The sequence below is a fragment of the Babylonia areolata genome, chromosome 10, assembly GCF_041734735.1.
Source record: "Babylonia areolata isolate BAREFJ2019XMU chromosome 10, ASM4173473v1, whole genome shotgun sequence".
In the NCBI taxonomy this organism is placed as follows: domain Eukaryota; kingdom Metazoa; phylum Mollusca; class Gastropoda; order Neogastropoda; family Buccinidae; genus Babylonia; species Babylonia areolata.
The window spans coordinates 40624527-40637026 of NC_134885.1; the positions used below are offsets into that span (position 1 = coordinate 40624527).

The 12500-nt window shown below is 43.8% G+C and overlaps 2 protein-coding genes across 3 annotated transcripts in view; one reads left to right on the top strand and one right to left on the bottom strand.

The window, feature by feature from the left end:
* The window catches only part of LOC143286358 (uncharacterized), a 20728-nt gene extending 17781 nt beyond the window's left edge, over positions 1 to 2947 (bottom strand). Inside the window, exons 1-3 of the mRNA XM_076593899.1 lie at positions 2893 to 2947; positions 781 to 785; positions 1 to 153 (exon numbers count right to left, since the gene is read on the bottom strand). The exon at positions 1 to 153 is cut by the window's left edge and continues 211 nt beyond it. Of these exons, the coding sequence (XP_076450014.1) occupies positions 1 to 153; positions 781 to 785; positions 2893 to 2947 (213 nt within the window). The remainder of the gene's footprint in view (positions 154 to 780; positions 786 to 2892) is intronic.
* A 9526-nt stretch (positions 2948 to 12473) lies between these two features.
* The window catches only part of LOC143287003 (MAM and LDL-receptor class A domain-containing protein 1-like), a 34340-nt gene continuing 34313 nt past the window's right edge, over positions 12474 to 12500 (top strand). For both annotated transcript variants that reach the window (XM_076595006.1, XM_076595007.1), the window contains exon 1: positions 12474 to 12500. This exon is cut by the window's right edge and continues 104 nt beyond it. The gene's annotated coding sequence lies outside the window, so the exon portion shown is untranslated.

Below are 12500 nucleotides of genomic sequence, written 5' to 3' on the forward strand. Positions count from 1 at the left end.
GCCCGTGCCCCAGATGATCTGAGCATCGGGATTGTCGGTGGTACAGGTGATCGTTTGGGTGACTCCCACAGGTGTTAAGCCGCTGACCCAGTCGAAGCATCCAGAGATCCTGGTTTTACCAGTCACTGCCAGCAACAAGAACGACCAAACAAACTGGAGGAGGTGGTGGAGACGCGCCCACCTCACGTGTTAGTTGTACACGTTGCTCTACAACCCGTTTCTCGCATATTTCCGGTTAAAAAAAAAAGTATATATATATATATATATATATATATATATATATATATATATAATATTTGAAAAATAAAATGAATAAAAAAAGAAGTTAAAACAAACAATCAAACAAATAAGAAGACGGGCAAAAAGACTCGAAAGATAATCAAGAACCATCCTTCTTCTTCGTCTTCTTCTTCCTCTTTAATAACATTTACAACACTCCCGTAATTATCAATACTACTACTACGACCACGACCACGACCACTACTACTACTACTGCTGTTTATAATGATGATGATGGTGATGATGATAGTAAAGATGAATATGATGACAAGTCACATGTATCCTTTCACACCCATACTGTCACACCTGTCATGTCACACCTATCACGTGAAATATATCCTGTCACGCCTAACTTGATGTTTTACCCATCGTTTCACACCTGTCCCGTAAAGACCTATCCTGTCACACCTTTCATGTCAAACACATACTGTCACACATCTTATTCTATTGTCGTGTCACACCACGGACATATATATATATATATACGTCCGTGTGTCACACCTGTCCTGTCACACACATGGTGTGACACCTATCATGTTACACATATACTGTCATACCTGTCATGTCACACCTGTCATGTCACACATATCTTAACATACCTGCCTTTTTTTCTTTCTTTTTTTTAAAATCCAGTTTGATATTCTCCAATTATGATATTCTGATTTATCCATTCTTGTTCTTGTAGCCTATTATCAATAATGGAACTGTATAACTTACTACTAATATCGCTCAAAGAAATACCTCTGTGTTTACATTATTAACATCACCTTTCTTAGATAAATGTATGATTATAGATTCCGTCCAATTACTCGGATAAATGCCGTTATCAAACAAATAATCAAACAGTTTCACCAGAAAACTAACAGTCGGCTCTCCTGAATTTTTAAATAACCAATCAGCCCATCAGGTCCAGCAGATTTACCATTTCTTAATTAATTTTCTAATAACTAACAAACCTTCTTTGTGAGATATAGGTCTATCCAGTTTATTCAGGATTTTCTACATTCAACTTTGTGTCTACTTCCCCCTCATCACCATCTTCATTTTCTAACACATTTTTTTAAAATGTTCGACCCACTGTTGAATGAAAAATATCATTTAAATAAAGGTTGTACTTTCTTTTTTGAGATCTCAAAATATTCCTATTGACTTTGAACAGAATTTAAAAGTTCGTTTACTAATGAGTTTTCTTTTTTTTCTTTTTTTCTCTTATTTGAATTTTTATTCTCACGTCTAGTAAGGCAGAGCAAAATACGATCTTCTTTATCCAGTGTTCTAAAAATCCTAAATAATCTACATACCTGTCGATTTTCCATTTTACAGTCACGAGCAAACCAGTTATTGTCTGCTACTTTTTTGTTTATGAATATCTCTTTTTTCAGATGTTCTGCTTGTTCTCTAACAGTCTGATTCAACATATCCAAAGTCTATTTATATCAACATGAATAAGTTCTTCTTCTACAAGAAACTTTTCTTTTACTTCCTGCGACGCCATAGAAAGAGAGAAACGTTCAACATGATTATATATTATTCCAACAATATCTAATAATGGATATCATAACTCTAATTTTTATTACATTGCCTTCTACAATATTTCTCAATATATAATGTAATAGGCAGGTGGTCAGATTCAATTCTTTCTAATACGAGTAATTTTGCCTGTTGAGATAACGATTCAAAAAGATTTACAGATGCTAAAAAAAATAATCATTAACACTTGTTCCTAAATCATCAATGTATGTGAAACGACCTTCTAGGTCACATTACATGCACCATTGAGAATGGTCATTCCAAATACAGTGCACATATTAAGTATTTTTTTCCATAAGAATTTGACACCTTATCTTCAGAATGTCTGTTCATTACACTACTAACATCTTTATGACAAACGTATAATTCACCTTCAAGTAAAATTGCAGAGGGTATATCGGAAGTCCTTGCATTCAAATCACCACATAATAGCAAATCAACATCATTTAAAGATAACAAGATTTCCCGTACACATTCTTCCAACATATCAATTCCATTATCGACATTACACATACTATAATGCGTTGCATTTTCAGGAGTAACATACATACACAGAAGTAAAACATTTTTACTGAGGCCAAAGAAACTTTCATCCAACATAAATGTCATGCAATACTTCATTCAGTATTTCAGCCAGAGAAGTTTGTTAAAACATGACAGATAGATGCCAGACAATCTGCCTGGTTAGGCTTTGATTCAGGGCATTTAGAGTGTGTGTCAACAAACGATGCTTCGACACAGACGTGGCATTTCCATGTTTGATGTGTGGCAAACGGTCAAACAAATGAAAACAAATTCAAGTTAGCTGCAAAGACTGCGACGAAATGTAAAAAAACACACAAAACAATATAAAAACAACAACACAACAACAACCAAACAAAACAACAACAACAAAAACAATCACTCTTCAACAGGCTACCGCTGTAGAGGAGTGAAAAGACCTATTCGGTATGTTGATGTCAGATAATGAAAATATATGATCGTCTCATATGCAAATTTGTATTTGAGGCAATAAGTAAAGAAAATAAAGAATTTTATCTCGTCTTCTCTCTCTGTCTCTCTCTCACTCTCAGCTCTTCTTACCTCCAGGAACAGACAACAGTAGCCACAAGCTGAACACAACCTTCCAGAACTCCATGATCGCTGATCGAAGGGTCGTGTTGCCCCTAACAAAACAGGACGACTCTGTGACTGACACTCCGAAAAAAGGAAACAAGCTCTTCATTGCTGAAGTCACGCCAGCTGGCTCGCTGAGGTCTCTGACGAATCTCACGAGTTTCATCCGTTGTTAATTCGCTCGAGTTAATCGCGCGACAGTCTGCGTGTGATCCTTTGACACGGAGTTGTTTCTATCAGCCGTCGAGTGTTTGTCTGTCCGTTTGTCTTTCTGTCTGTGCCTCTTTCCCAATCTCTATCTTTCTGTATATACGCACATGCACATGCACATGCACATACGCACGCACGCACGCGCGCACACGCACACTACCAACACCACCACCAAACACACATACTCCCACATACACATACGCACACGCACCAACACCTACAACCCTTCACACACACACACACACACACACACACACACACACACGCACGCACGCACGCACACACACACGCACACACACGCACGCACACACGCACTCACACACACACACACACACACACACACACACACACACACAAATAATGCCCGTGTGAACATTAACGATGTATTTGGCTGATAACACAGGCAGACAACGTACATAAAAACAGCAGCAGCAACAACAACAACAAGAACGGTACGAAGTATCCACGAAGCCTAAAGAGCCTGGACGGTTCCAAATCATGGAATCTACAGGGCACATGCAGATAACCATGTGCATCACTGTAAACAAATTAGTCGACCACGTTCATTAGATATTGGTTAAAGATAATGATGGTGTTTATTGACGACTTGTGTACTTCAGAATGATAATTGGAAATCTGTGCATGTTGGTGTCTGATATCATCGTCTTAGATGAACAGACTATAAAATTTGATAAATAAACGAACGAACTTGGTGTCGGACACTATCCCTTTCCTGACGCTGTCCTGTTGGAGATCAGACAGTGCTGAACTTTCCTGACGCTGTCTTGCTGGAGATCAGACAGTGCTGAACATTCCTGACGCTGTCTTACTGGAGATCAGACAGTGCTGAACTTTCCTGACGCTGTCTTACTGGAGATCAGACAGTGCTGAACTTTCCTGACGCTGTTTTACTGGAGATCAGACAGTGCTGAACATTCCTGACGCTGTCTTACTGGAGATCAGACAGTGCTGAACATTCCTGACGCTGTCTTACTGGAGATCAGACAGTGCTGAACTTTCCTGACGCTGTCCTGTTGGAGATCAGACAGTGCTGAACTTTCCTGACGCTGTCCTGTTGGAGATCAGACAGTGCTGAACTTTCCTGACGCTATCGTGTTGGAGATCAAACAGTGCTGAACTTTCCTGATGCTGTCCTGTTGGACATCAGTGCTGAACTTTCCTGACGCTGTACTGTTGGAGATCAGCGCTGAACTTTCCTGACGCTGTCCTATTGGAGATCAAACAGTGCTGAACTTTCCTGATGCTGTCCTATTGGACATCAGTGCTGAACTTTCCTGACGCTGTACTGTTGGAGATCAGCGCTGAACTTTCCTGACGCTGTCCTATTGGAGATCAAACAGTGCTGAACTTTCCTGATGCTGTCCTGTTGGAGATCACACAGTGCTGAACTTTCCTGACGCTGTCTTACTGGAGATCAGACAGTGCTGAACTTTCCTGACGCTGTTTTACTGGAGATCAGACAGTGCTGAACATTCCTGACGCTGTCTTACTGGAGATCAGACAGTGCTGAACATTCCTGACGCTGTCTTACTGGAGATCAGACAGTGCTGAACTTTCCTGACGCTGTCCTTTTGGAGATCAGACAGTGCTGAACTTTCCTGACGCTGTCCTGTTGGTGATCAGACAGTGCTGAACTTTCCTGACGCTGTCCTGTTGGAGATCAGACAGTGCTGAACTTTCCTGATGCTGTCCTGTTGGAGATCAGACAGTGCTGAACTTTCACGCATTGTGATTGACATCACTACTGTAAACAACACCGGCCCTTTGAAGAGCTGGAGAAAATTTACACTGATTTTTTTCCCCCCAGTTATGTTCTTGTTGTTGCTGTAGGTGCCGCAGAGTTGGATTTTTTTTTCCTTCGTAGGCTGCAAATCCCACGTGGACTCCATAGGCAATCTGAATAATTGTGACAAAAAGAAATCTCTTGACAAAACGTAGCACAATAGTCCGGGAAATTTCGGCCAAATATATTGGACAACCCGGGAAAAAATGCAATAGATATTGCACTTTGCACACATAAAGTTCCATTGCATTACTATGTGAAAGTGCCGCAAAAACCAATTCCCAGCAACGCTGCCAATGTAACTTTTGCCAAACCTCCTTTTGACAGTTCGGCACGAGAACCAGTTAGGGTGTGGACTTTTGATGAAGACAAAACGGGTAATTGATCTCATATGGTTTGTTCACACTGACGAAAATATGTTTTATGAAAGGATATACTGGGAAAACATCCTACACTATGTGACAGGTTGGTGTATAATAGTGAAAGGGAAACGCCTGACCTCTTGTTATTGGTAGATTTTGAGAAAGCATTTAACAATGTTTCATGGGAGTTTATTTCTTAAAGTTTTGATTGAAACATAGTTTTGGCCCTAAAATAAATGGATAAAAGCTTTCTATGCAGACGTATCTACGTGCATTGCTGTTAATTACAAATAATCTTCATTGTTCGGTTTTCATCATGGTGTAGGACAGGGTAACCCGCTGTATCTCCCTGCTTGTATGTGCTGTGTGCAGATATATCAGACACGTTGCACGAAAACTGATGAGAAATATAAAAGATAGACAGAGCAAAAGACGGAGATAGGTACACAGAGAGAGACAGAGACAATGAGACAGAGATACACACACAGAAAGACACAGACAATGAGACAGAGATTGATTGATTGATTGAATCTTTCATGGGTAAAGAATTAGGCACAGTAAAGGCCTTTTTACAACTCTGCCCATTTAACGATACAAAACATAAAAATAAAGAACGACACAAAACATTAAAATAAAGAAATAAATTGAAATAAAATAAAATAATAAGAACGACGAATAAGAATAGTAACTGGAAAAGTCTATTAAAGGTAACAAAGCGATGAGAACTGGAACAATTCGTACATTACATGTACGTACGTACGTAATTACACACACACACACACACACACACACACACACACACACACACACACACACACACACACACACACACACACACACACACACACACACACACACACACACAATTATAAAACAAGTAAACAAAGACATACGTACACATTCACGCCCACACACTCAAACACACACAAACACACACACACGCACTTACTGTTCACACATACACATACATTCAATTTTTCATTCATCATGGCATGCCAGCTAGTGGACTGAGTACAAGCAAGCATTTGCAAAAGACCGCGAGTAGGTTAATCAAATGTATCGAATAGAAATATTTTTATGTTAGTTTTAAAGAGAGATATGGCTGGAATTTGACGACATGTCTTTGGAAGCATGTTCCATTCTATGCTGCCATTAAATGAAAGAGAGACAGACAGACAGACAGACAGACAGACAGAGAAATGGGGAGGTATGGACAGGACGGAAGGGAGGAGGTGTGGGTGGAGGCACAGAGGACAGGGCCCAGTATGGGTGGTTCAAGGGGCACTGTGCAACGAGTCAGCCGCGTGACGCACGAACAGGAAGGCTCACAGGATGCTGCTTCAACCAGGAGCGCTGCTGTCGTGATGAGCACATGTCTGTCTGTATGTCTGTATATGTTTGTCTGTCTGTGTCCCTCTTTTTCTCACCCAGACACACGCGCGCGCGCGCTCCCCTGCACCTCCCAACCTCCCCCCCCACACACACACACACAGACACATGCACACACACACACACACACACACACACACACATGTATATGCACAAAAACAAGCGTACGCGCGCGCGCGCAAACATACACAGACACACATATATGTATGTATATGCACAAACACAAGCTTACGCGCACGCATGCGCGTGCACACACACACACACACACACACACACACACACACACACACACACACACACACACACATATATATATATATATATATATATATTATATATATATAGAGAGAGAGAGAGAGAGAGAGAGAGAGAGAGGAAGTGTGGTTGATTCTTGATGGATTGCTGCATTTTAGCATCTAGTTATTTGTTTAATCAACGAGTTTGTAAGTTAGTTAGTTAGTTAGTTAGTTAGTTAGTGGTCATTTGTTCCTTCATTTGTTCCTTCATTCGTTCCTTCAATTCTTAATCCCATTATTCATTTGCTTACATTCATGCATTTATCCATCTATCTATCTTCGTTTATTACTTCGTGGTATCTGTCTTTCCTCTTTCTATCTATCTATGGTTTAAAAGCGCTTTGATTTGTCTCTGCACCAGCTTCAGCGCTGTATCAATTCTAATGATTATTATTATTACTCACTCCATTCATTCACGGTCATTTAATTGTGCTGTCTGTTCACGCGCGCCTCAAGTTGAACGTCGTGATGGCCAGTGACCTTGACACGGTTCACAGGAAGGGCATGTGTGGAGAGCTGGGTCAGCCCGGGTCATCACTGACGTAGTGACGGCACACACCCTTTCCTTCCGCAAACCCTTTTTGGGGGCTGTGTGTGGAGCAAGGCGTGAATGTGGCGTCTGAACATGGTGATGACGATACTTATGGATACTTATATATATAGCGTCCCTCCTCTCGGTGGTCAAAGACCAAGGTCTAAGCGCTTTACGAACACGGAGTCACCACACACACACACACACACACACACACACACACACACACACACACACACACACACACACACACACACACACACACACACACACACACACACACACACACACACACACACACACACACACACACACACACACACACACACACACATAACCCCAAGCACGGCACGGTTTTGACTTTGACTTTTTGATGGAGTACGTTGTAGGAGCCAAGTCGGCTATAATAGAGAGGTAGGGGGATGATGGAGGGGAGGAGGGGTGGGGAGGGGGTGGTGGCTGTGTAGCTTCTACACTGTGATGCCACTGTGATGGTGGTCCTGCACCCTTGCCAGCTTGGTGACTTGACTCACCAGAAATCAGCCCCCTGAAACACTCTCCTTGGGGTTATTTCTGGACATGTCTTCTTTTTTTTTGTGCTGTACTCCGCCTTCTGCCCCAGTTTAACCTCAACCCTTCGAATCCGCTGGAAAATCTCGATGTGCCGTTCGAATATCGCGTATCATGGCACTACTTACCCGGCAAAAAGCCAACAAATATTCATGGAGTCTTTCTTTGGTCCTGATTCCCGATGACTCCCTTCAAAAGCATATCCCCTTCCATCCAACGGCTGAACAATAACACGCATTTTTACAACAACAACAATATTAACAGCACAGCATTTTCAAAGAGAAGTCACTATGGGATAGAATTAGAATGACTCCTATCAAATGTCCCTGGAAGACCCCAACAGGATTTAATTCAGGGCCAACTTTAGTGTCCCAAAATGACTCTCCCTGGAGCTAGTCTTGAATCTGCTCCACTCCCGTTTATGTGAAGTTATTTGGTAGCACTCAGAATGACTGTTGGAGTCGAAAAGCTCCCATCCCAGATTAACTTACTATGGAGTGTTTTCGGGACAAAGACTGGAATGTTTTTGGGGCAGCCCCATATTAACTCTACCCTGTTCTTTTTCCCTCAGCAATGTACAAAGTATTCCTTTCTGACTGATTGATATATATATATATAATCCCTAAGGGGGGTCATTCCAGGACAAGGGTTGTAGTCGTCTCCAGGCTAACTTCATGCTGGAGTAATTTCAGGCCAATACCAGAAAAAAAACTCCACGGAGTTAATTTGAGGGTAGGGTCTTTCTGGGGTGTCCCACCGGCACAGGCCATCAACACTAACAAAGTCTAAGATATCACTGTCTGTGCACAAGTCTGATTGGTTGGATGGCCCGTTTAGAAGCACACGCACACACAGACACACACACACACACACACACACACACACACACACACACATACACGCGTACGCACGCATACACTCATGCGCAGCACACTCACAAATACACACACACACAGACACAGACACACACACACACACACACACACACACACACACACACACACAGGTGGCTTCGTAACAATGCGCCCCGACTTGAGATCCCCCCTCTCCTGCATCGCCCCCCCCCCCCCTCCATCCCCCTTCACAAAGCCTTGAGTGGTGGTGTGATTATTAGTATTTCAGATCCAGAGATAAACCGAGATCCCGTGTGCAACATGCTCTTAACGCGCGTAAAAGGACCCAGGGCAAAAAGAGATTGTGCATGGCAAAGTTCTGCAGAAAAATCCACTTGGATAGTAAACACATACACTTGTCGACAGGAACAAAAGTGCGAGAAAAAGAAAACCATGAAACGTAGCCGGTGGCTCTGTGTGTGTGTGTGGGGGGGTGGGGGGGGGGAGGGGGCGGGGTGTTAGGCTGTGTGTGTGTGTGTGTGTGTGTGTTTGTGTGTGTGTGTACGTGTGTGGGGATGTTAGGCTGTGTGTGTGGGGGGGGGGGATGTTAGGCTCTGTGTGTGTGTGTGTGTGTGTGTGTGTGTGTGTGTGTGTACGTGTGTGGGGATGTTAGGCTGTGTGTGTGTGTGTGTGTGTGTGTGTGTGTGTGTTCGTGTGTGGGGATGTTAGGCTCTGTGTGTGTGTGTGTGTGTACGTGTGTGAGGATGCTAGGCTCTGTGTGTGTTTGTGTGTGTGTGTGTGTGTGTGTGTGTGTGTGTGTGTCACGCGTCGACATATCCAGAATGTGAGACTCCCCTTAGCTGACATATTTCTGTAAGCCGCCAGATGGGCTGGCAACGCGTTAGGCCCGAATCCCACGTGCGAACCAACTCGCGTCAGTGAGTTGTGTTTTGGTTTTTGATTTGTTTTTTATTTCTTCCTGTATCTTTCTGGCACTCCACTGTCAACTGCTGTGAGAGTCATTTCGACCAGGGGTTTTGGGAGTTGAACTTCCCATGTCTTCTGCTGTGGTGAAGCAGCAGGTTGTCGTCATTTGTCGGCGGGCGTTGCAACGGCTGGAACACCAGTTCCAGGTTTTCACATAACCTGTCTGAGGTTTTTATCTTCCATTGTGCCCGTTTGGACGGTTCCACTCCTCTGCTGGTTGTGGCTGTGGGCTGGAGGGAGGTCTGCATGGTGCGGGACTGGCAGTGTTCTGCGGCAGCGGCGGAACCGCGTCGACGATAACAGCGACGACGACAACAGCATCGGCTGGAAGAACTTGGTCGCTGTGTTGAGTTAAGTGCTGTCCCCCAACTTACTATCTCCCTTCTCCCATCCATTCCTGACCGCTGGTGTATTCTGGTCTGCGGCGGCAGAGGCTGAGCACAGCAGACTATAATTTTTGTGTGTTTGTAATCGCGTGAGAGGGGTAATTGTGTCAGTATTGTTTTGTTATTGAATTTCGTGTTAAAAAATACCAAATATTATTATTATTATTATTTTGAATAAATGTTTTCATTTCAAGTGGGATCTGGTTGTTCCGACTGGTGCGGAGGGCTGACAGATTCATTGTTGAGTTTTTGTCATCGTTCGTCCGTCTGTCAATCTGTCAGCCGTAGCGTGACAGTGTGTGTGTGTGTGGGGGGGGATGTTAGGCTCTGTGTGTGTGTGTGTTTGCGTGTGTGTGTGGATGTTAGGTTCTGTGTGTGTGGGGGGGGATGTTAGGCTGTGTGTGTGTGTGTGCCTGTGTGGGGATGTTAGGCTCTGTGTGTGCGTGCGTGTGTGGGTATGTTAGGCTCTGTGTGTGTGTGTGGGGGGGGGGATGTTAGGCTCTGTGTGTGTGTGTGCGTGCGTGCGCGCGCGCGTGTGTGTGTGTGTGTGTGTGTGTGTGTGTGAGTCTGAGTCTGTGTCTGTGTATATCATTGTCTGTAAGTCTGTGAGTGAGTCAGTGGGTGACACAGGACATAGCGGACGATGTGATGTAGTTATGGCCTCCCATTTCAGCCCACAACACACTCAACTCTGGGTAAGAGGCAGGCACAACGTTCGCCTCTCAAAGGCTCGAACGAGGGTCAACGCAAAAAAATGATCGATTTTGTATACTCTTTCGCACGTTTTGAAAATTAAATTTACTTTAACATTCTGATTTGAGCAACGTGCTCCCCCCCCCCCCCTCTCTCTCTCTCTCTCCCTCAAACACACACACACACCACTTACCCACACACACACGTCAGCGCATTTAATGTAGCTTCATGTGAGTGCGCGCGCGCAGTGAGCATGTGCGTTCATGCACTTATCTAATCTCCGTCACTTGTCCCGAAACCTGGTTTGGTCGTGAGAACTGCTGAGTGCATCACCAAAATTCTCCATTTCTGGTGCTCGTGGGATAGGGCCGGAGTTTCGGCAAAACTCCACTTAGTGATGTTGTCTGCCGTGTCAGCCTCGTTCGCTGTTCCATTTGGAGGATAGTTTTGGACAGCCCCTCAGATCTTGTCACGTGGCCATAACATCTCATCTTCCTTTTTTTCCACTGTGGTCAGCGGGTCTTGGAGCCGACCAGCTGTCTGATGGGTTTTCTGACTTCATTTGCTGTGTGGTCCTTGTAGGAGATGTCAAGGAGTATTCTGAAGCATCTCATTTCCACTGCTTGAATCATTCTCTGACGCTCTGCTGTAAGAGTCCAGGACTCGCATGCATACAAGCAAACAGAGAGAAAGTGCACGCAGGAGTTTCAGCCTTGTTCTGATTTATGTTCTTGTCTCTCCATAGGGGCTTTAGCCTTGCCAGTGCTGTGGCAGTCTGTGAAGCTATTGTCAGTATTTCGTTCCTGGACCCTTCTTCACTTATGATGGCACCAAGGTACTTAAACTGCTTCACTGTTTCCAGCTGTTGACTGCTGACGATGATCTTGGTTTAAGTCCGTGCTATTGGTCACGAGTTTCGTCTTCTCGGCGCTGATCTCCTCTCTACACTTGATTAATTTTTCGTCCAAGCGATCCACCAGTTCTGCCAGTTCTTCCTCACTGCCTGCAAGCCCATCAGTGTCATCAGCAAATTGGAGATTTATCATGGTACGTCCTCATATTTTGATAGCACCAGAGTATCCTTCCAGGACACCAGGCATAGAACATTCTAGGAAAGTGTCGAAGAGTGTAGGAGATAGAAGACAGCCTTGACGGACCCCAAATCACATGTTGAGCCAGTCGCCTACAGTTCCTCGAAAAAAGGATTGCACTGTTGGCCTTTGCTTACAGCTGTTGGATACACAAACATATAGGATAAGAATAAAATCCAGCATAAACATTTTGATAAACCGACGCCCCCCGCCCCCCCCCCCCCCCCCCCCCCCCTTTTTTTTTTTTTTATTTTTTTTACATTGACCAAGATTCTTTTTATTACACGAGCTCCCACAACCGTATCAGCCACAGCAAAGCGATAACACACTTCAGAGAGCACTTCACGCACGCACTGATAACCAGTACAGGGAAGTACAGGACAATACGGCTCGAATCGAAAGGTAACGACCACAGCTTTCAA